This window comes from Hemiscyllium ocellatum, chromosome 2 (genome assembly GCF_020745735.1).
Source record: "Hemiscyllium ocellatum isolate sHemOce1 chromosome 2, sHemOce1.pat.X.cur, whole genome shotgun sequence".
Taxonomy (NCBI): domain Eukaryota; kingdom Metazoa; phylum Chordata; class Chondrichthyes; order Orectolobiformes; family Hemiscylliidae; genus Hemiscyllium; species Hemiscyllium ocellatum.
The window spans coordinates 78,235,442-78,260,329 of NC_083402.1; the positions used below are offsets into that span (position 1 = coordinate 78,235,442).

The window sequence follows — 24,888 nt, forward strand, 5'->3', positions numbered from 1 at the left end:
GACACATTTTGTTTCTTTCTGCCTACGTGAACCAAGGTTCTGTGTATTTATATGTGTATCACACTGTGAATGTGACTGATAATTTTTAAAAGGAGTTTATCACAAGTATGATCTTGAACAGGCAGTATTACAGGGTTGAAGAAGATAGCAAATGGGTTTAACTAAAGATCAAATAGGTTACAAAAGTCATGATGAATTGAAGACAGAAACTGAAATGGGGAATGGAATTGGTATCCAGAGTGTGTTTGTTGTTGGTACAAAAGAAAATGCCTTTGGCTTCATGTTAAATTGGAGGAATAAGTTCAGGATAAGGTGTCAGACAAGCAGACTGATGAAGTAAGAGAAGCAAGAACTCAAGAGAAACAGGGAACAAATACAAGCTGAATGTTGTCGACATACATAGGAAAAGTAAAAAATGAGGTCTGCAGATGCTGGAGATCACAGCTGAAAATGTGTTGCTGGTCAAAGCACAGCAGGCCAGGCAGCATCTCAGGAATAGGGAATTCGACGTTTCGAGCATAAGCCCTTCATCAGGAATGAGAGAGAGTAGCCAAGCAGGCTAAGATGACATACATAGGAACCTGATTCACGCCATTGGTTGGTGTGACCAATGGTAGCATGTAGATAAATAAAGGGAGTGGCCAAAGAACAAACCTCAGCAACTCAAGCTAATAACGATAGAAGAGAAAGGAAGTTAATTTAGGGCATGTTCTTGCTAAAAGAAGAGTCAAGTGAGACAGTATTACTAAGCTAGGGAGAGGCAAGGCACGGAAGGACCAGGGTGCTTCTGGTAGAAGTCAGCATAGAGACGGATGAGGTGGGACAATCAGAGAAAATCTTTTCATGACTTTGATTAGGGCCATTTCAGTGCTGTAGCAGGACTGGTGAAGGGGAATGCAAGATTGACTATGGAATTGGCAGCTCACATTAGATTCAAGGACTTGGGAAGTCAAAGGTTGAAGATGCAGTTCAGAAAGTCAGAGGAATATAGTATGCTTTGTTTTTAAGTAGGGAGTGGTGATTACAGTTTTAAAAGAAGGTGGTGGGTGAAACAGTGACTGTTTTAATGTCAGCTATTATGGGGGCTAGGAACAGGATTTAAATGGTCAGAGGTGTAATGGGAATGGAGTCCAAAGAAAAGCAGATAGAAGTTGCAAAAATAAAAGGTTTTATAGGCTGGGGCAAGGGAGTGGGGGATATAGCAACGTCAGCTGAACAAATTGTCTCAATACCAGCGAAGAAATAATAGATTAGATTACTTACAGTGTGGAAACAGGCCCTTCAGCCCAACAAGTCCACACTGACCCGCCGAGGCGCAACCCACCCATTCCCCTGCATTTACCCCTTTACCTAATACTACGGTCAATTTAGCATGGCCAGTTCACCTAACCTGCACATCTTTGGACTTTGGGAGGAAACCAAAGCACCCAAAGGAAACTCATGCAGTCACGGGGAGAATGTGCAAACTCCACACAGTCAGTCGCCTGAGTCGGGAATTGAACCCGGGTCTCTGGCGCTGTGAGGCAGCAGTGCTAACCACTGTGCCACCGTACCGCCCATGGTGGGCTCTTCATGATTGCTGAAGGAGCAGATGGGAGGAGGAAAGATAGAGGCTTTAAGAAGATGGCATACATTGCAATAAAGAAACTCAGGCAATAATTCTAGATATCCAGGATGATCCTGGGGTAGTGAGCAGTTTTGACATAAAAACAAGGTCTGGTGAAGCATGAGATAGTCGAAAAAAACATAAATGACACATTGCCCCCCCTTTTCACATACAAATACTTTCTCACCAACCTGTTCAGAGATGTTATTATTCGCCTCCAGTACAGGTGGGACTTGAACCCAGGCCTTTAGGGCCAGAGGAAGGGACGATACCACTGGATCATAAGAGCCTTCTCTTTCATTTGTAATCTTAGCTATTAGATAAATATTTGTGTAATACTGGATAAACATTTTCAAACATCTCTTCTGATTGGCACAGTTCAGAAATCTTTTGGTAATAAGTAGTCTTTCAGTACAAAATCAACCAATGTCAACCTGCATTCCAGTATTTTCTGTTTTATAGAGATAAACAAAAGGCAACTTGTAAAAAAGTACATAAAGGAGCACTGTTTTGATGAGTAGATCATGTTGAGAATAAAAGTAATGATTTTAGAAGAGTTATAATGAGACAATGCAAATATTTATTTAATGTTCATTATTATACAGCTGCATTCTTAGGAGTCAGAGAAAAATGAAATTTGCATATATACTTTCTACATGTAAATATTGGAACAAAAGCGAAGGCTGTAGGCCTCCTAATAGGCCATGAGTGAAACATGAATTGAGCACTTTATTTTAGAGAATGAGAATTTAAAAGGAAACTGGCTGTTCCTGATTGTCCTGCTTAGATAATGGATATTACTATCGAAAAACTCTGAAACGTGTGCTCATTAAAGTGATGGATAATCAGACAGAGGAAACCCTGTCCTTTCAGGCCCAGTGTAATTATCAGATTTAGCTCAAGTTAAACAAGGAATTAAGCTTCCCCTACTTTACCTCAACAGGTACTTTCACCAAACTGGAGAACCCGTCCTTGAAAATAGCTGTGGCTGATAGATAAACCTCTGTTCAAATCAACCACCTAGGATTTACACAATCATACATTTTTAAAAAAAAGTTGTGTAAATTATTTGTCTGGAGCTATTTTTGGTGTCCCAGTTTCTGCAGACAGGAATGACATACTGACCTCTATTAATGGTCTAGGTTTACGCTCCACTGAAAACTTGAAGTGGCAGAGTTCACAGTAACTGGTGTTTGAAGATGAAAGCCAATGCTCTAGGCAGCTTCTATGAATAGTTCCTAGAGTTCCTGTGCATTCACAGGGGGAGAGCAGATCTTCCTGGTTGCTGCCTTCATGGCAAATCCGGCACATAGGTCGGTCATGGAGGGTGCTGCAAACATTAAAATGGTTCATCAATGTCAGCTTCAAAACAATCGAGAGGACAGCCAAAATGACAGGCTTTCATTAATATCAAAACGGTTTTTAAAATAATTTCCCAGTACTGAAAGAATACTCAGCAGTATAAAATCTAAATTATAAAGCAATTAATTAGATTTTAATCTGTAGCACCGAACACAATTGTCCAAAATAATTGAAGACAATGGACATTTAAAAAAGAATGAGAGGATATTTCAAGTATTTCTTCTTTCTTCCTTAGTTAAAGCAAAATGTAGCTTCTGGAAGCTGAACTCGAGGACTAAAATGCTGCTTCTTTACCAAACAACTGAATGAGAATGCTGCTGGGGCTCTGGATTAGAAATTAATTATGGTGAGGCATGCTATTATGATCAGTTTAGTTTAAACAGTTTTCAGTACAAATGTGATCATAGAAATTTAAATTAAGAAGAAGGTAGCAGAAAGTGCACTTGGAAACAAGGTTTTTAAGCATATGAATAATTCTGGACTCAAATGCTGCATTTGTTAATCTGTGGAATATGGATTTAAATCATTGCAGACTTTTATTTTGTTAATTTGTTCATGGGGTCCAAGCATCAATGACAAGGCCAAAATGTATTTACACTTTAAGGGGTGGTGAGAAGCAGTCTCCCTGAACTGCTGCAGTTTATCTGCACGTGGTAACTCACAGTATTGTTGTGGAAGGAGCTCCATGACTTTTGTATGACCCAGTCAAGTGTGAAGGAATAGTAATACGGTTGTAATTTCAGGTCCGAATTGCACACAGTTTGCAGGTAAACTTGCAGGTGGTAGTGTTCCAATCCGTTGTTGTGTGCGCCATTTTAGGTGGTGGAGGTGATCATTTGGGAAGGTACTGTTGATGAGTTGTGTAGTACATCTTGGATACGTTAAACACTGTGGATCAGTGGTGAACGGAGTGAATTTTGAAGATGGTGCATGAAGTGCTGATAAAATGAGTTGCTTTGGATGTTTCTTGAGAATTGTTAGAGGTGTACCCATCCAGGTATCTGGAGTGTTTCTTAAAAAAATTCATTCATGGGGATATAGATGTTGCTGGTTAGGCCAGCATTCATCAGCCTGAGGGCAGTTAAGAGTTAACCACTTTGCTGGAGTCACATGTAAGCCAGACCAGGTAAGGATGGCAGTTTCCTTCTTTAGTGAACCAGATAGGTTTTTCGATAATGGATTCATGGCCATCATTTGACTCTGAATTCAGATTTTTATTGAGCTCAAATGACCACCACCTGCCATGGTGGATTTCAAACCCAGCCCTGCAGAACATTACCAATGCCTCTGGATTAGCAATCCAGCGATAATACCACTGGCTGTCACCTCCCCAAAGTATTCCATCACACTTCCAGTTTGTGCCTTACAGATGTTTTACAGACTTTGTGGTGAATGAGTTATTTGCAGAATTCCCAACGTCTAACCTGTTCTTATAGCCACACAATTGATACAGCTGGATCGGATCAGTTTCTGGCTTGTGGTAACCCCCAAGCATGATAATATAATGAGGGATTCAGCAAATAGATTAGATTAGATTCCCTACGGTGTGGAAACATGCCATTTGGCTCAACAAGTCCACACTGACCCTCTGTAGAGTTACTCATCCCCTACGTTTATCCCTGACTAATGCACCTAACACTGTGGGCAATTTAGTGGCCAATCCTTGGATTGTGGGAGGAAACCGGAGCACCCGGAGGAAACCCACGCAGACACAGAGAGAATGCGCAAACTCTGCATAGACGAAAATTGAACCCAGGTCCCTGGTGCTGTGAGGCAGCAGTGCTAACCACTGAGCCACTGTGCCAAGACCTATAATCTTGCTACTGTAAACTAAAAGGGGAGATGGCAATTGATTGGCATTTGTGTGCACTGGATACTACCTGCTACTATTAATCTCAGACTGAATGTCATCCAGTTCTCTGTGTATGCATGCACTGACAATTTTCAAATCTGAAGGCTTGCAAATGATACCTAATACTGCAATTAACTCCTTTTCTGGTTTTATAATGGAGGAAAGATCTTTGATGAAGCAGCTGAAGTTGGTTGGGCCTAAGACACTACCCTAAGAAACCCTCAGAGATGTCTGGGGCTGTAGTGATAGTCCTCCAATGCAGCAATCTATCTTTGTACCAGATGTAACTCCAACCATAGAGGCGTTCGCCCATCTCCAAACTCTGACTCCAGTTGACTTCAATTTTACTCAAGTTCCTCATCTCCACATTGAATTGATGTCAACTACAGTCACTTTCACCTCACTTCTGAAATTTAGCAATTTTGTCCAGGTTTGCACAAAGGCTGAAATGACATCTGGTGGAACACAAAGTTAACAGTAAAAAGCAGTTTATTACTGAGAAACCAGACAGATCGCAACAACAGCTTCCCAAAGGTGATTAAGAATTGGCAATAAATACTGCCTTGCCAATGATGCTCACATCCAGTGATAGACGTTTTCTTTAAAAAATTGTTTATGACACAGGCCGATGACATCTTCCCTCACTTTGCAGATGGAGAATCAACTGATGGAATCATCTAATTTGATATATCCTGTATTTTCTTAGAAAATTCAACAATGCCTCACTTAAAGATATGGTTGCATTCCTGAAAAATCATGACTTTAAATTCTATGGCAACCCAAGATTCACTTGATGTTAGAAATGGAATTAAGTTCCTTCAGATATTTCTGATTTGGATAAAACAGTGCAGTAGTTGAAACGCTGCCATACTTTTGCAGCAAATAGATTAGATTTCCTAGGTACTAGCTGAAAAAACTTGCAAAACAAAATAAATCTCTAAACATAAAAGAAAACCTGTACATTTTGGTATTTTAGAACCTTTCTCAGCAGAAACTAAACAATAAGTTGAACTGGTGTACATTTTAAAATGCATGTATTCATTAAAAAGAAAATAATGCAAAATGTCCAAATTACAGAGAAGGAAGTGCTGGATGTCTTGAAACGGTTAAAAGTGGATAAATCCACAGGACCTAATCAGGTGTACCTGAGAACTCTGTGGGAAGCTAAAGAAGTGATTGCTGGGCCTCTTGCTGAGATATTTGTACCATCGATAGTCACAGATGAGGTGCCAGAAGACTGGAAGTTGGCAAACGTGGTGCCACTGTTTAAGAAGGGTGGTAAGGACAAGCCAGGAAACTAGAGACCAGTGAGCCTGACCTCGGTGGTGGGCAAGTTATTGGAGGGAAACCTGAGGGACAGGATGTACATGCATTTGGAAAGGCAAGGACTGATTCGGGATAGTCAACATGGCTTTGTGAGTGGGAAATCATGTCTCACAAACTTGATTGAGTTTTTTGAAGAAGTAACAAAGAAGATTGATGAGGGCAAAGCAGTAGATGGGCAGAGCAGTGATCCATATGGACTTCAGTAAGGCATTTGACAAGGTTCCCCATGGGAGACTGATTAGCAAGGTTAGATCTCATGGAATACAGGGAGAACCAGCCATTTGGATACAGAACTGGCGGAGTTGGGAGGTCATGTTGTAGTTGTACAGGACATTGGTTAGGCTACTGTTAGAATATTGCGTGCAATTCTAGTCTCCTTCCTATCGGAAAGATGTTGTGAAACTTGAAAGGGTTCAGAAAAGATTTACAAGGATGTTGCCAGGGTTGGAAGATCTGAGCTACTGGGAGAGTCTGAACAGGCTAGGGCTGTTTTCCATGGAGCGTTGGAGGTTAAGGGGAGACCTTATAGAGATTTATAAAATTATAAAGGGGCATGGATAGGATAAATAGACATAAATAAATGTTTTCCCTGGGGTCGGGGAGTCCAGAACTAGAGGACATAGGTTTAGGGTGAGAGGGGAAAGATATAAAAGAGACCTAAGGGGCAACTTTTTCATACAGAGAGTGGTAGGTGTATGGAATGAGCTGCCAGAGGAAGTGGTGGAGGCTGGTACAATTGCAACATTTAAGAGGCATTTGGATGGGTATATGAATAGGAAGGGTTTGGAGGGATATGGGTCGGATGCTGGCAGGTGGAACTAGATTGGGTTGGGATATCTGGTCGGCATGGGCGGGTTGGACCGAAGGGTCTGTTTCCGTGCTGTACATCTTTATGACTCTATAAGTAAAGAAACAGACTACAATATATATATAAAAAATAGTTAATGAAGTTTCAGTTTACTAAGTGGCTGAAACTGGTTGATGCAGGCCGAATCACCTGCACTAATAAACTTCTGTCACTAGGTGAGCCTGGGACTCAAATACAAGTTCAGAACAAAGAGTCAGGAGAAAACAGTCAGAGTCATAGAGCCGAACAGTACGGAAACAGACCCTTCGGTTCAACTTGCCCATGCTGATCAGATATCCTAAACTCATCTAGTCTCATATCCCTCTAAACACTTCCTATTTATATACCTATCCAAATACCTTTTAAACGCTGCAATTGTATCAGCCTCCAACACTTCCTCTGGCAGCTCATTCCATACGTGCACCACCCTCTGTGTGAACAAGTTGCCATTAGGGTCCCTTCTAAATTTTTCTCCTCTTACCCTAAACCTATGCTCTCTGGTTCTGGATACCCCCAACCCCAAGGAAAAGACTTTGTCTATTTATCCTATCCATGCCCCTCCTGATTTTATAAACCTCTATAAAGGTCATTCATCCGCTTTCAAAGGGAAAACAGCCCCAGCCTATTCAGCCTCCCCCTATAGCTTAAATCCTCCAACCCTGGCAACAGCCTTATAAATTTTTTCTGAACCCTTTCAAGTTTCACAACATCTTTCTGACAGGAGGGAGACCAGAATTGCAAATAATGTTCCAAAAGTGGCAGTAAAGTTCCAAAAAAGTCCTGTACAGTCGCAACATGACCTCCCAACTCCTAGATTCAAGCACTGACCAATAAAAGGAAAGCATACCAAACACCTTCCCCCGCTATCCTATCTACCTGCGCCTCTACTTCCAAGGAACTATGAACCTGCACTCCAAGGTCTCTTTGTTCAGCAACACTCCCCAGGGCCTTACCATTAAGTGTATACATTCTGCTCCGATTTGCCTTTCCAAAATGCAGCACCTCAATTTTATCTAAATTGAACTCCATCTGCCACTCCTTGGCCCATTGGCCCATCTGATCTAGATACCTTTGTACTCTGTGGTAACCTTCTTTGCTGTCCACTAAATCTCCAAGTTTGGTGTCATCTGCAAAATTACTTACAGATCACATCCAACTCTGTCTTCATCAATCTACCTGGTTACTTCCTTCAAGAAAACTCAATCAAGTTAGTTAGACACAATTTCCCGTGCACAAAGCCATGTTGACTATTCCTAAATCAGCCCTTGCCTTTCCAAATACATGTAAATGCTGTCACTCAGGATTTCCTCCAACAACTTGCCCACTGCCAATGTCAGGCTCACAGGTCTATAGTTCCCTGGCTTTTCCTTACCACTTTTCTTCAGGAGTGGAACCATATTAGCCAACCTCCAGTCTTCTGGCATCTCACCTGTGACTATCGATGATACAAATCTCTCAGCAAGGTGACCAGCAATCACCTCCCTAGCTTCCCACAGAGCTCTAGAATACACTTGATCAGGTACTGGGGATTTATCTACCTTTATGCATTTGAAGACATCCAGCACTTCCTCCTCTGTAACATGGACGTTTTTTCAAGATGACACCATCGATTTCACCACTCCCTATACCTTCCATGTCCTTCTCCACAGTTAACACTGATGCAAAATACTTGTTCAGTACCTCCCCCATCTCCTGTGGTTCCACACATAGGCTGCCTTGCTGATCTTTGAGGGGCCTACTCTCTCCCTAGTTACCCTTTTGGCATTAAAGTATTTCTAAAATCCCTTTGCATTCTCCTTAATTCTATTTGCCAAAGCTATCTCGCATCCCCTTTTTGCCCTCTGGATTTCCCTCATATGTATATTCCTACTGCCTTTATACTCTAAGGATTCACTCTATCTCAGCTGTCTATTCCTCACATATGCTTGCTTCTTTTTCTTAACCAAAACTTCAATTTATTTAGTCATCCAACATTCCTTACACCTACCAGCCTTGCCTTTCATGTAACAGGAACGTACTGTCTCTGGACTCGTTATCTTATTTTTGAAGGCTTCCCATTTTCCAGCCGTCCTTTTACCTGCAAACATTTGTCCTCAATCAACTTTTGAAAGTTCTTCCCTAATACCGTCAAAGTCAGCCTTCCTACAATTTAGAACTTGAACTCTAAGATCCTGTCTATCCATTTCCATCACGATTTTAAAACTAATAGAGCTACTGTCGCTGGCCCCAAAGCACTCCTCCATTGTCACCTCAGTCACCTGCCCTGCCTTATTTCCCAAGAGTAGGCCAAGCTTTGCATCTTCTCTAGCAGGAACATCCACATACTGAATCATAATATTCTCTTGTATACATTTAACAAATTATTCTCCATCTAAACCCTTAACACTACGGCAGTCCCTTTGGAAAGTTAAAATCCCCTTCGATAACCACCCTAACATTCTCACAGATAACTAAGATCTCCTCTTGCAAATTTGCTGCTCTATTTCCTGTTCACTATTGGGGTGTCTACAGTACAATCCCAATAAAGTGATCATCCCTTTCTTACTTCTCAGTTCCATCCAAATAACCTCCCTGAATTAACTCCCATGAATATCCTAAGTACAGCCGTAATGTTATCCCTTAACAAAAATGCCACTCCTCCTCCTCTCTCGTCCCCTTTTCTATCCTTCTTTTAGCATGTGTGGCCTGGAACATTAAGCTGCCAGTCCTGTCCATCCATTCCTGAGCCATGTCTCTATAATTGCTATGACATTGCAGTGCCATGTTCCTAACCATGCCCTGAGTGCATCTGCCTTCTCTGTTAGGCCTCTTGCATTGAAACAAATGCATTTTAATTTATCAGTCCTACCTCATTCTCTGCTTTGTTCCTGCCTGCCCTGACTGTTTGACTTTCTCCTTTTCCCAAATCTACCAGTCTCAGCCTGATCTCTTTCTTTCACCATCTCCCTGGGTTCCACACCCTCCACCTGACTAGTTTAAATGCTTCCGAGCAGCTTATGCAAATCTCCTTCCCAGTATATTAGTCTCCTTCCAATTCAGATGCAACCAGACCTTCTTTTACAGGTCACTCCTACCTCAGAAGAGATTCCAATGACCCAAAAATGTGAACCTTTATCCCCTGCACCAGCTCCTCAGCCACACACTCACCTGCTCTATCCTCCTTACGCTCACTAATCAGAGTCATGAAGCATGAAAACAGACCCTTGGGTCCAACTAGTCCACAGAGACCACATTCCCAAACTAAATTAGTCTAATATGTACCTACATTTGGCCCATATCCCACCAAACCTTTCCCATTACGTACCTTCCAAATGTCTTTTAAATGTTGTAACCGTACTTATGTTCACCACTTCCTCGGGCAGTTCATTCCAAATATGAACCACTGTGTGTAAAAACGTTTGCCCCTCACGCCCTTGTTAAATCTTTCTCCTGTCACCTTAAAGATATGCCCCCAGTTTTGAACTCCCCAACCTTCAAGACAAGACTCTTGCTATTAACCTTATCTACACCCCTTAATTTTATAAACTTGTGTAAGGTCACCCCTCAACCTCTTATGCTCCAGTCCCAGTCTATCTTTATGACTCAAACTCTCCATTCCTGGCGATATCCTGGTAAATATTTGCTGAACCCTCTCCAATTTAATAATACCCTCCTATAACAGGGTGACCAGAACTGCACGTGGTACTCCAGAAGATGCCTCACAATGTCCTGTACAACCTCAAAATGACATCTCAACTCCTTTACTCAAAGGGTTCGAGCAATGAAGGCAAGTATGCTAAACACCTTCTTGACCATTCTGTCTACCTGCGACATTAGAGCTAAATTCCAAAAAGACAGAGCAAGAATGACGGTCCTCAACATCCAAACAGTTTTCGACCAAGTACACCATCAAGAAGCTCTAGAAAAATGCATGTCAAGTGTGATCACAGGGGGTGGGTAGCATCTCTCTGGCTGCAGGAGGTTGGTTGTGGTTGCTAGAAAACATTCATCTCAGCCCCAGTTTATCACTGCAGAAGTTCCTCAGGGTAGTGTCAGAGGCCCTCAAGTGCACTCAGCTACTTCTGTTACCTTCCCACCACTATAATATCTGCCTCCTCAAATACAGCCTGTGCCCCCACATGCAGCAAGATCTGGACAACAGTCAGTCTTGAGTTGATCAGTGGCAAACAACCTTTGCATTGTACAAGTGCCAGGCAGCAATCATTCCCAACATGAGGGAATGTAACCATCATCCCGATATCAGTAGTTCGTAGCATCTGGTGTAATCCGGATATTACTACTCTCAGGATTTCCTTTTAAAATTCCTGCCTAACTCTCTATATTCTCCTTTGAATCTCATCCTTTTCCCTTCCTATGTCGTTAGTTCCAATGTGCACAACTACCTCCTGCTGGTCTCTCTCCCCTTTGTGAATATTCTGCACTCTCTCTGGGATATCCTCGATTCTGGCACCAGGGAGGCAACACCATTCTAATTTCTCGCTGCCAGCCATAGAAATGTCTGTCTGTGCCTCTGACTAGACACTCTTCTATCACAATCGATTGCTTGGAACCTGACATACCCCTTGTTACATTACAGCCAGTCTCGGTACCAGAAACTTGGCTGTTCATGCTGCATTCCCCTGACAGTCCATTAACACCTACATTTTCCAAAACAACATACTGTTCGAGATGGGGATAACCACAACAGACTGTTGCATGACCTGCCTCCCTCTCGTATCTTTCCCGGAGGTAATAAATCTCCCTGACTCTATTTGTGGTTTTTCTCTCTCCCTACAACTACCATCCATCACACCCCCTAGCTGCTGTAAATTCTTCATGGCCTCTAATTGCTGCTCCAACTGATCCATTCGATCTGATAGGATTTGCAACCAAAGACACGTCCTGCAGTCATAATCATCAGTAATATGGAAAATCTCCATAATATCCCACATCCAACAGGAACAACACATCACTGTACTAAAGGCCATCTTTGCTCCTTAACAATCTATAGATCTAGAAAATAGCACCATCTTACTGCTCTAAAATACACTGCTCCAGGTTAACTTTATATCTATGTTTGTATTTTTAAAATTTAAATCAAGATGGTGGAGACCTAAAATGTAAGAACAGTCAAATACAAGAATTCAAAAGTAGGACATTTGACCTCTAAGTTTTGCTCTGTTAATTAATATGATCGCAAATATGTTTGGAAAATGTAGGTGGTGATGGACTCTGTATATGAATTCCATATTCCCATCATTGCATATTTTGATAAAACAAGGAAATGCAGATGCTGGAAATTTGAAACAAAAAGAGAAATTGCTGGAGAAACTTAACGAGTCTGGCAAGCAACTATGGAGAGGAAACAGAATCAATGTTTGAGGTCCAGTGACCCTTCTTCAGACTTTCATTCCATTTCCAAACAGGAATTAATAATGTTCAATGGCACTGCATCCACCCAGTCTGAGATAGAGAGAGTTTCAAAGTTGCACAAACCTCTGAAAATTTTCCTCACATCTGTCCTAAAAAGTCAACCCCTAATTTTGAAATAATGTGCCCTAGTTCTGGCTTCATCTATATGAGGAATCATCCATTGCACATCCAAATTACCAAGATTATTTGGGATTTTATAAAATTCGATCCAGTCTTCTGAATTCAGGTATTAAAAACATCTGAATCTCTCAGCACCTCAGTATTCTGCAGTTGTTCTCCATTCCAACTTTTAACTTAAACTTAACACACTGAACAATTTCCCATTTTCCCACACTACATGACATGTACCGGACTTTCGCCCATTCATAGCGGTGTTGTTGCTGTTCCTTTAACAAGGTTCTGTTGTCTTTGAGTTTTTTTCAGGAGTTTGTAAAAATACAAGTTCCGAAAAGTCTGGTTTTGGGTGGGTTTTGAGTCCAATTCGATTATAGCTGCCTCAGGCCAAAGGCTTTCAAGTTAAAAAAAACACACTTATGCAATGAAAATGGAGCGGCCAGTTCCCCCAGCTCAGCTTTTCTCTGGGTTGATTTGGTTTTTGGCAGTCTGGCTATTCACTGAAAGCAGTCAGGTCAGTGTTGTGAAGCTGCTGGACCCAAAGAAGCAGGTCCATGCTGATCTTCCTCTTTCTCTGACATATCTCCTGTGAGACCCTGTGTTTGATTTTACCTTCTGTGCAAAGGGGTGTTCATGGGGATTATTGCAAGTATTGGGAACAGCATTGATAAATTGGGATAGTTTGTTGGGTTTTCAGATAAGTTAAGTTGTTCTATATTTTGTTCTCTTTTGTTTATGCTTCATTTGGTGATCTTGCAAATAAATTCCATTTTGTTTAAGACTAAGCAGTTGGCCAGCTGCATCACTCCATGAATACCCACTGTCCACCTGTTTAAAATAACTAGCAAAGTTAGGGTCAGGGCTACTTCGATTAGATTAGATTCCCTACAGTGTGGAAACAAGCCATTTGGCCCAACAAGTCCAAAACAACCCTGTGAAGATTAACCCATCAGACCCATTTACCCCTGACTAATACACCTAATACTATGGGCAATTCACCTAACCTGCACATTTTTGGACTGTGGGAGGAAACCAGAGCACCCAGAGGAAACCCATGCAGACATGCAAAAAATGTGCAAACACCAGACAGACAAACAAACAAAGTCACAAGAGGTAGGAATCAAACCCAGGTCCTTGATGCTGTGAGGCAGCCGAGCTAACCACTGAGCCACCATGCCACCCAACTTCCTTGAAATGTTTTAGTGGGATTGGTCCACAACAGTAACCGATATCCATATTCATCGCTTGTACCCTCTACGCTTGTACCCTCTACATACTTTCCTATCTCTCAGCACTACCTACATCTCTCAACCTTCACCACCTACCTCCTCCGTGCTGCCTTCAGTGCTTCAAAGTTGTGTTCAACACGGAGGACTAGTCACTTGCTCAAGGAGGGTGAAAGCTGATAATCAATAGAAAAGATGCCTTGGCCATATCTGATCTGATACCGAAGATTTCATGAGGTCTGGCATTCATGTTGAGGGCTCACAGAGTTAACCACTCCTGAATGTACATTGCTATGTCACCACTTTTAGTTCTGCCAGCAGGACAGACAGACAGGACATATTCAGGGACAGTAATGGAGGCCTCTGGCACAATAGCGGTCAGTTATAATTTACTAAATATGACTATGTCACAATGTTGTTTGACTTGTCTGTAGGACAGTTCATGTCAATATAAGGAGGAATTTATTGAGTTGACTGGGGCAGTGTGTTGCTGGGTAGTACATCTGGTTTTATTCATTTCTGGATTTTCTGTAACTTCCTAAAGACATAAGATGTAGGAGCAGAAATAGGTCATCAATTCAATGGGATCATAGTTGATCTGATAAATCCCAACTTCACTTTTCTGCCTTTTCCCCAAAACCCTTGATTTTCTTACTGATACAAAATCTGTCAATCTCAGCTTTAAATCTACTTAATGACAAAGCCTCGACAGCCCTCTGTAGTAAAGAATTCCATACTGTGAGAGAAGAAATTCCTTCTAAACTTAACCTTAAATGTGTGACCCCTTATTCTAAGATTATGCCTTTGGATCCTAGATTCTTCCATAAGGAGAAGCAACCTTCCTACATCTAACCCGTCAAGTCCTCTAAGAATCTTGAAGATTTCAATAAAGTTACCTTTCACTCCCTTAAATTCCAATAAATAGAGGACCAATTTACTCAACTATGGGCGGCACGGTGGCACAGTGGTTAGCACTGCTGCCTCACAGCGCCTGTAGACCCGGGTTCAATTCCCGACTCAGGCGACTGACTGTGTGGAGTTTGCACGTTCTCCTCGTGTCTGCGTGGGTTTCCTCCGGGTGCTCCGGTTTCCTCCCACAGTCCAAAGATGTGCGGGTCAGGTGAATTGGCCAAGCTAAATTGCCCGTAGTGTTAGGTAAGGGGTAAATGTAGGGGTATGGGTGGGTTGCGCTTCGGCGGGTCGGTGTGGACTTGTTGGGCCGAAGGGCCTGTTTCCACACTGTAAGTCTAATCTAAGTCTCCTCACTAAATGGTCCCTCTACACTTAGCATCAAACTAGTGAATCTGCCCTGCACAGCCTTTAATCCCAGTATATCTTTCCTTAGATTAGCATTCCAATTGTGGTCAGATAGGAATTTGTCCCTCTTTTATTCTATTCCCTTTGAAATACAGGCCAACATGTTTTGATACCAACTGAATGGCTTGCTAGGCCATTTCTGAGCACAGTATAAGAGTCATCCACTTTGATATCGGTTTGGAGTTACATGTAATCCAGACAAGTAAATATTGTTGGTTTCCTTCTCTGAAGGACATTGATCCAGATGGAATTTTTTTTTTAAACCATAACCTAATAGCTTTCTGATCATCATTCCTGACACGAGACTATTCAGTCTATTCACACCAATGATTCACATGAAATGAAGTTTAGTTTAATTAAAATCCTACAATCCACTCCAAGGGTATTATCTCACTCAGTCATGGTCAATTATCTGATGAGAAAAATGGAAAATTTTTAAATGGTGCATTACCGTATAATTTTCCAAGATTGGCAAAAGAGGGGAAGCATCGCTGTCTTATGGCATGAGTAAGGATCCATTTTTCTGGAATTAAATAGCTATTGAATGTGCTCATGGCTGTCAATTTCCCCTTCATTGATGAACTGGCCCTCCAGATATTCCCAGACTTAAATTTAAAAATCCATTTCCTTCAATATAAAAGGACTGAGCAAGAGCCACTTCTTTTGGTGGAAAATACAAAGTGCTGCCAAGCAGCCAGCGAACCCAGCTCGAAAGAGACTGTGCTCCTTTAGGGACTACCTTTCCTCCACTGCTTTCTCTTTGATAAAGTTTTCATTTCACGCTTTTGTGCGCATTGTGATAAATGATTTTAACTGTGCTTAATGAAATTTGTTGTCAATCCACTTCAAGTTTTAATTTATTTTTCTCATTGCTGAAGGCAGGGATCTCCTCCTTGTATGGTGGTCAGCCCTGACAGTTTATGGCAAATCAGGAGTGCCATTAACCAATGGGACTGACCACCATAGCCAATGCTCCGACGTGTGCTCTTGTAGGCCAATCCCAAGACTCATCTCGGGGTCAAAGCCTTATGAGGTCAGTCTTTTTCTCTTATATCAATGAATAAAGCTCGAGTTTACCATTTTACAGCTGTTAACTAAATATCTTTTCTACACATTTATCATTGCTGTCAAGCAACTGCCCACTTCCTGAAGCAACCGATATACATCCAGTGTTTGGATCCAAATTTTTTCTGAATTGAATCAGAGAATAGTAAGCATAGGTTTCTCAGCCTATTATATCTGCCATACAATTATACAGTACAGAAGAGAGGCCCTTTGGCCCATCAGTCAGCACTGACAGAGACAAAATCTATCACCTAATTACAACAATCCCACTTTCCAGCTTTGGCTCATAGTCTTGAATGTTATGAGATTTCAACTACTCATCCATTTTAAAGATGGTGAAATTTTCCCTCCTCAACAACCGTCCAGGCAGGCCATCCCTGACCCCCACCATCCTCTGGGTGTAAAGATCTTTCCTCAAATTCTCTTTGAACCTCCTGCCTTTCACCTTAAAATTATGCTCCATTTTTATTCACCCTGCCAACTCAGGAGAACAGCTCCTCTGTCTATGCCCCTTATAATTTTATACACCATTGTCAGGTTCCCTCTCAGCTCCAACAAAAGCAACCTGAACCTACCCAGCCTCTTGTCATAATTAAAATATTCCATCCCAGACAACATCCTGGTGAAACTCATCTACACCTTGCCAGTACAATCTCATCCTTCCTATTGAGTGGTGCTCAGAACTATGCAGAGCACTCCAGCTGTGGCCTAACCAAGATCTTGTACAGCTTCAAGATAAGCTCTCTGCTCTCTGCCACGACTGAGAAAGGCAAGCATCCCCTTGGTCTTCTATCCTATCAAACTGTCTGATAACCCTCAGGGATCTGTGGACCAGCATCCCAAGATCCCTCTGTTCTTCTGAGCTTCCTTTTGTCCTGCCATTGAATACTCTCTTTTCTGGTTATTTCTTCCAAACTGCATCAGCCACTAATCAGTCCGTCTGATCAACCTGTCCGTATCTGCTTCAGATCATTTGAACTAGTGTAGACAGGCTGGAGGCTTGCAGAACACAGCACGCTAGGGAGCATCAGGAAGTGGAGAAATAGTCGTTTTGGGTGTTACCATTCTTCAGAACCTGAAACATCAACTTCTCCATCTCGTGAAGCTGCCTGCCTTGCTGTGTCCTTCCAGCCTCCTGCCGGCCTACTTTGGATTCCAGTATTTGCAGGTTTTTTTGTCTCTAGCCAGGTCTTTTGAACATAATCCAATTGGTCCCACACTCCTTCAATTTCTTCAAACCCTGCAATGATTTTTCTCCTTCAAATATTTATTCAGTTCCTTTTTGAAAGCTACAGTTGAATCTTTATCCAGTATACTATGGACATTATGTTCTAAATGCCAACCACTTGTTGCGTAGAGATGTTCTTTTCCTTAAGTCGCCTCTGGCTGTTTAACCAATCACTTACATCCTCTAGTTATTGTGCCTTTAGACTTAGAAACTGCTTTGCTTCATTCATGATTTTTAATCGCTTCAAGTTCCTAATTTGAAGCAGAAGTCTCCTTAGAGGATGGTCTTATTCTAGTTTGGTTTGCTATGTTATGGTGTTTCAGACTAATGCCACAAAGATATCATATATGTTCAGAGAATCTAATGCATCCAAGACCCCATAAATGTACCTGGTATTAACATCCATAGCTAATCAGTAGAGATCTTCTCATTGCTCCACTTGCTTCATATAGATTTTTAACTATGAGATAGCATTTATCCAAACACCTGCAAAGCGCTCTCCCAATAAGGACATTAACAGTTAGAAAGTAAGTATTGAGGCAAGAAATAAGGTCTCAGCTAGGCAATGTCACATCCTGATGTCACATCCTGACGGCCGTAATGTAAATGTAGCCTAAATAGTGCCCTTAAAATGCAAATTTGCTTGCAATGTTCATGACAGCACCACAAAAAATGGTACTGTTTCTTGCCATGTAAGTTGTTTGTGTGTGCCATTGAAACCAGGCTGCATGTAGCAGTTTTAAAGGTTAAAAGGATTTGGTTAAAACATTAAAAGGAAATAATCCATTCTTAGGTATCTGGTCTGCGTCTAAGGTAAACACAGCCTTGTTGCGCAGCAAAACCTATGCTAGCTGTCTGGGGGAAAGAAAAATCAATGTTTGTTTCCAAAGTACAAGGTCAGTAAGCAGACTAAGCAACATAATTTATGTTAGAAATCAAAGTTCAGACACAATAATCAGATTACATCAATGACCATAAAAGATCTGAAAAAAACTATTATTTACATCAGAGTCCAAAAAATATTTTATTTTTCTTTGCATTGCTGAAAATCATTACATAAAATTTCTCGTACCTGTGTGTGTTCAGCGTCCTAACAACTGTTGATAGTAACTGCCCGTCTTTAGCTGAAACTTGCATCACATATTGTGGCTGCCCATTCACGATATCAGAATCTTCCACTGTTTTTACTAAAGGTACTAAGCTAGTGCAGTCTGGAAGGACTTCAGTCAAGTGACTGCAATGGCTGGCTGTCATGGCAACTGACAAATTATTCCGTCAGTTAGCGTGAACCACATTCATGCTTCCATCTGGAGAAAAGTGGAAAAATGAGATTCAGATAATTAAAATGTTGTAAGAAAATAATCAAACATACTCAATCATATGAATTTACTGAACAGAGTTAATAAGTTTAATTCTTCTCAATTTCTCTTTTGGGGTGGATGGATGGATGGAAGTAGGGAGGACTTGATAGGTGGATGAAAATAACAATTTTGATCTAATCACAATATGGGCTTTCCCGTTCATCATATGCAGTGTCAGCAACAAGTACTAACAAGCCTTTCAGTGAATGAAATAAATGCAGCATGAACCCTTAACAAAATGCTTTAGTGCTAACCTCAGAAGAAGGCTATCAACACTACCAACTACAACAGCTGTCATCTCTTACAGCAGCCATCTTGTATTGTCAGTACTTAGTGCCATGTGGTAGACTATTGGACTTTCGGCTTGTAATAACTAAAAGGCTATCTTGAGGTATACTAAAAGCAAAGAGACAACAGTAGCCAGTTACAAACCAATAATTAACCTGAACATTCAAGAACAACATTATGGTCAGTTACATAAGCTTCACATTTCACCTTGGGAAAGATGTTCAAATCAGAGTGGACAGAACAGCTTGATGACAAAAAGCAGAGGTATAAATGGGGAACAGAGAAAGAGTAATATGAATTGTTAAAAATTAATTAAGAAGAAAACTGATCGTGGTGTTCACAATTACAAAAATGTTTTGTTGAATTAGAGAAAGGAGAGCTATTTCCAACATCCAATATAACAATTTAAGAGGCAGTTGGATGGATATATGAATAGGAAGGGCTTGGAGGGATATGGGCTGGGTGTTGGCAGGTGGGACTAGATTGGGTAGGGATATCTGGTTGGCATGGATGGGTTGGATTGAAGGGTCTGTTTCCATGCTGTACATCCCTATGACTCTAATATTATTATTCGGCAAGTGCAGAAAACTGGCTGGACACGTCCAGTGTGCGCAAAATCTGGACAATTCTGACCCAGCCAATTACTACCCTACCAATCTACTCTCGATCAATGGCAAACTGATGAAAGGGGATCATCAACAGACCAATTAGAGATGCACAATAAACACTGGCCTAGCCATTGATGCCTGCACCCCATAAATTAATAAAAACATACACAAAAGAAAGATTACCAAACCACAAATATAAAGGACACAGTCATATAATTTCAGATCCTAGCAACCATCTGCAAACAAGAGAAAATGGTTGAAATTAAATATATAGTTTTTAAATAAGCAGATAGATATTTTTAAAATATTTGAAGGCTAGGAGAAAAGGGCAGAGTCCTTAACTAACACTTTCTGCAAAGTTCAATTCAACCATTCTGAATTTAACAGGGCCAGAATGTTGTGCAAAAGCCCCAAAAGTGTGGGTAGACACAGAAACCACTGAAATGTCTAAGTTGCAGATTTTAATACCTGGAGTTAATATCACGTTCCAACCAAGATTCGGCTACATCCACTAATTGACCATGGGATGCAGGCGGCTACTGACACAGGGTGTCCTTGGAAATGGCTCCAGGTATTCAGGGACAAGGGATTACTAACGTCTGAAATGCCATTAAGTCTTGTGACAACAAGTGGATGGTGAACAGACTAAAAAATATGGAAAAAAAATTGCTCCATTAGCTCAATGATACGTATGGTTTTTCATGAAAAGTCACTGGACTCAGAACATCAACCCTGTTTCTCTCTTCACAGATGTTTTCAGACCCGCTGAAGTTTTCCTGCTCTCTTTTTGTAAGCGATATATACAGGTCATTATATTTGGTTCAGCTGCAGCTTACATGAAACAGACTACATGAAATCAAAATCACAGTGAAATTTTTATACAGCTGAAAGACAAAGCTTTGGGAGTAAAGGAGAGGAATGCATAGAAAGGGTTAAGAAGGGTGAAGAAAACTACACTTTTTAAAAAAAGTCTTGTTTTTGCAATTAGGTGTATTTACAAACCAAAACAGCACCTTTTTTTTAAACTAAATTATTTGTTAACAAATCTCTATTTTTGAGTAAAAATGATCCAGTAATTTCCAACAGTGATGGTCCATCTACAGAAATGGACACATCAGACTAACTAGGTCATGGAGGTACAGCAGTTAGCATTCCCCGCGTAGTGCCAGGGACTGGAGTTTGATTCCAGCCTAGGGCGCTGTGTGGAGTTTGCATGTTCTTCTTGTTTCTCCCACAATGCAAAATTGTGCAGGTTATTGTAACCAAAAAAAAACATGTGGGGTTGGGGGAAATGGGTTCTGGGCAGGATGCTCTTAGGAGGGTTTTTGTAGACTTGATGGACCAAATGGCCTTGTTCTGCACTGTAGGAATTTGATGATAAACAGGTCCACAATATTTTAGTACTTAGAACAACTCATGTTGATAGAAAGCATTCAACATCTATAATCCACAGCAGTAACCAATAAAAACAAATCATCTTTTTTTATTTGGTTCTGGGTGTCACTGGCTCGGCCGGCATTTATTACTCATTCCCAATTACCTTTTGTGAGTGACCTTCTTGAGTCACTGCAGTCCATGTGGTGTAAGAATGCACAGTGATATTAGGAAGTGATTCCGAGATTTTCACCCCAGTCAGGATGGAATGTGGCTTGGAGGAAAGTTGCAGCTGGTGGCGTTTCCACCAAGCGGGGAAATATTCAATCAAAACTCCTTGCTTGTGCTCTGTAGATGTTTGACAGGCTTCATGGAACCGGAAGCAGAGTAATTCATTCCAAAACTTCCAACTTGCCACTTGCTCTTGTAGCCACAGAATTTATAAAGCTAAGAGTGTATAATTTCAACTGAATTTATATTGTGTGTGTTAAGAGTAGGGATGATGCACTGAATTGGTAAGAGGAAGGTAGAACAGCAAGTATGTTGGCAAATTTCTGACTGCAAGAACAATCGGGTAATAATAATTATTAACTTCAACTATCCTAATATTAATTGAGATATTAACAACGTAAAAGACACGGAGGTCCAAAATCATTGAAAAGCATTCAAAAGAACTTGCTTGGTCAGCACATAACAATTCCAAGGAGATGGACACACAAATTAATCTGAGTGAATTAAGATGGGCAAGTGGATGAAGTCATAGTGGGTGACCATTTTGGAGATAGTGACCATAATATGTCTAGATTCAGCATGTTTATGGAAATGGACCAAGGTAGAACAGGAGTAAAAGTTCGAAACTGGCAGAATGCAAACTTTACAAAGCTAAGGGACAATCTGGCGAAGTGGTCTGGATACAGCTGCCTGCAGGAAAGCAGTGACAGGTCAATGGGGCTCTGCAGGCAGTGTAGACATGTCCCCAACAAGGGAAAAATAAACAATGCCAAATCTAGAGGCCCCTGCTTATATAAAAGCATACAGGGTGAAATAAAGCCAACAATGTCTTATGATAGTCAGAATGAACTTTATACAATACGATAGCAATCCGAGGAGTATAAAAAATATGGGTAAATGAAAAGGGAAATGAGGAAAGCCACCAAAGAGGATTTTTTCCAGTATATTAAAAGCAAGAGAAGTAGTAAGGAAAGTGTTGAGTGTTTGGATGGTAACCTGTTCATGTACATAGTGGATATGGGCAACGTTTTTAGTGAGTGTGTTATCTCTGCCCTCACAAAGAAAAGAAATTATGCAGTCATTCTGGTTAAAGAGGAGCTTGAATTATTAGATACAATAATCATTGTGAAAAGGAGAGAGGAACTGACCTCCTTGAAGGTAGATAAATCACCAAGGTTGGATGGATTGTGCTGCAGGCTCTTAAAGGAAGCCAGCTGAAGAAAGGAAGATCATTTTCCAATTGTCATTCGAAACAGGTGATGTAGCAGAGGATTGGAGATGTTGTGCCATTGCTTAAATTGTAAAGGATCAATCAAGTAATCCTCAGAAAAATTAATTCCTATCCGACGTTTGTAGTGACAAAATTATTAGAATCAATTCTGACACAGGCATGGATAAAATTGAGATAGTTAACATGGATTTGTTAAGGGAAGATCGAGCCTTACTAACTTACTGCAGTGGACTTGTCTATGTGGTTTTTAGTAAGGTATTTTGATATGGCCCCACATGGCAGACTGAGCAGAACACTTAAAATCTATGAGATACAGGGAAATGTGGTGAATTGGATACAAAATAAGCTCAGTGACAATGGTTCTCCTACTCTTATTTTCTTTGTTTCTGTGTTATTGTTAAAGACATAATGGGTTGCTCAGTGGCTGGCACTGCTGCCTCACAGCGTCAGGGACCAGAATTCAATTCCAGCCTCAGGTGACTGTCTGTGTGGGGTTTGTACGTTCTCCCTGTGTCTGCGTGAGTTTCCTCCGGGTGCTCTGGTTTCCTCCCACAGTCCAAAGATGTGCAGGTTAGGTGAATTGGCCATGCTAAATTGCCCATAGTGTTCAGGGATGTGTAGGCTAAGTGCATTAATCAAGGGTAATGTAGAGTAATAAGGTAAAGGAATGGGTTTGGGTGGGATACTCTTCAGAGAGTCAATGTGGACTTGTTGTGCCAAATGGCCTATTTCCACATTGTAGGGATTCTATGAAGCCAATCAACATTTAGACTTGAAAGAAGAAAAACCTAATATTGATGCATTGCAGCTAATATTTAGGGTGAAACAAAAGAAAAGTTGAGCTAAAACAGATTTTTTTTTTAAAAAGGAGAAAAAAGGAAGAGAAACAGAAAAAAAAGACTAAACCAAATCGAGACTGAGTGAAAAGGTTTGAATTAACAAGAAATGAGAAAGATAAAGGAAAATAAAAATATGAAAGCTTGAATGAGTGAGAGTGAGGTCAGACATGACTTTGCTAGAGCAAAGCTGAGAGTAAAGGAAGACAGACAAGGTAGTCATTCAGAGGAGGATTCAGATACCACTGAGGAATTTGATTTAACAAAAAGAAATCTTTGTTCAATTTCTAAATTTAGAGATGATGGAATGAATGGTACTTCATCTTATTTGATATGCTAACTATGAAGTTTAAAGAAACCTGGATTTTAATGTTACAGTGTTTTTTGATAGTTTGCAGACAATCAAGTGATTAAAAAAGAACAATATTCAAGTTTGGAGCTTTTTAAGAGTCATAGAGATGTTCAGCACAGAAAACACACCTTTTGGTCCAACTCGTCCATGCTGACCAGATATCCTAACTAGTCCCATTTGCCAGCATTTGGCCCATATCCTTCCAAACCCTTCCTATTCATATACCCATCCAGATGCCTTTTAAACATAATTGCACCTTCTTCTGGGAACTCATTCCACACACATACACCACCCTCAGCATGGAAAAGTTGCCCCTCAGGTCCCTTTTAAATCTTCCCCCTCTCACCCTCAACCCACGTCCTCCAGTTTTAGACTCCCCTGCCCTGGGAAATATAGACCTTGACTATTCACCTTATTCATGCCCCTCATGATTTTATAAATCTCAATGAAGGTTTACCCCCTCCCCATTATATTCAGCCTCTCCCTACAGCTCCAACCCTCCAGTTCCAGCAGCTTGGTTGTAAATCTTTTCTACACCCTTTCAAGTTTAACAATATCTTTCCATAGCAGGGAGACTAGGAAGTGTATTATCTTAATAATAATGTTCCTTCCTCCCACTACTTCAAGTACTTTCCTCAGGGCTGCTGCCATCTCCTGCCTGGCAAAATACTAATGGGAGCACATTTCAATTATTCTGATGAAGTGCAGAGTCCAATTTCTATTGAAGGGCATAGACTAATTCCTACCTCAGTGGGTTTCCATTGAAATGTTAATAGTTCCTCTATCCAATACTCTGAGCTGAGCATTGTTCTTGAAAATTATGGAAAATATGCCTCACAGTCTTTGAAAGGTTGGATGGCTTTTTTTGTTAATAGTCTGAATGTCAAAGACATTAAGCTCTTGAATTATTTCAACTAAAATTTGGAACTATAAGAAGAAATCTTAATCAATCATTTGTAGAATTTGCAAGAAAGAATTGCTTTGGGATCAATTACTGAAGTTGGAGGAAAAAAACACTGAGAATATGAGAGAAATCATCAGGAGTGACGAATCCCAAAATAATATTCTGGAAATGTTCAAGATTTATTTATATGAGCATGAAGTATCACAGATCGCAGAAAAGGCAATTCTGTAGATACCTATGGTACCTCATGGAAAATGGTCAAAAGAATTAACAAGGAAATTGGACATAACTGAAGTTCTTCAGAAGAATCATACTGGACTTGAAACATTAACTTTGTTTCTCTCACCA

General features: G+C 40.8%; 1 protein-coding gene across 3 annotated transcripts in view; it reads right to left on the reverse strand.

Moving 5' to 3' along the window:
• Nucleotides 1-24,888, reverse strand: part of LOC132828017 (E3 ubiquitin-protein ligase MARCHF3) — a 120,655-nt gene that overhangs the window by 11,393 nt on the left and 84,374 nt on the right. For all 3 annotated transcript variants that reach the window (XM_060844915.1, XM_060844925.1, XM_060844907.1), the window contains exons 2-3: nucleotides 18,428-18,662; nucleotides 2,732-2,936 (exon numbers count right to left, since the gene is read on the reverse strand). In XM_060844915.1, the coding sequence (XP_060700898.1) occupies nucleotides 2,732-2,936; nucleotides 18,428-18,609 (387 nt within the window). In that variant the 5' untranslated portion in view covers nucleotides 18,610-18,662. The remainder of the gene's footprint in view (nucleotides 1-2,731; nucleotides 2,937-18,427; nucleotides 18,663-24,888) is intronic.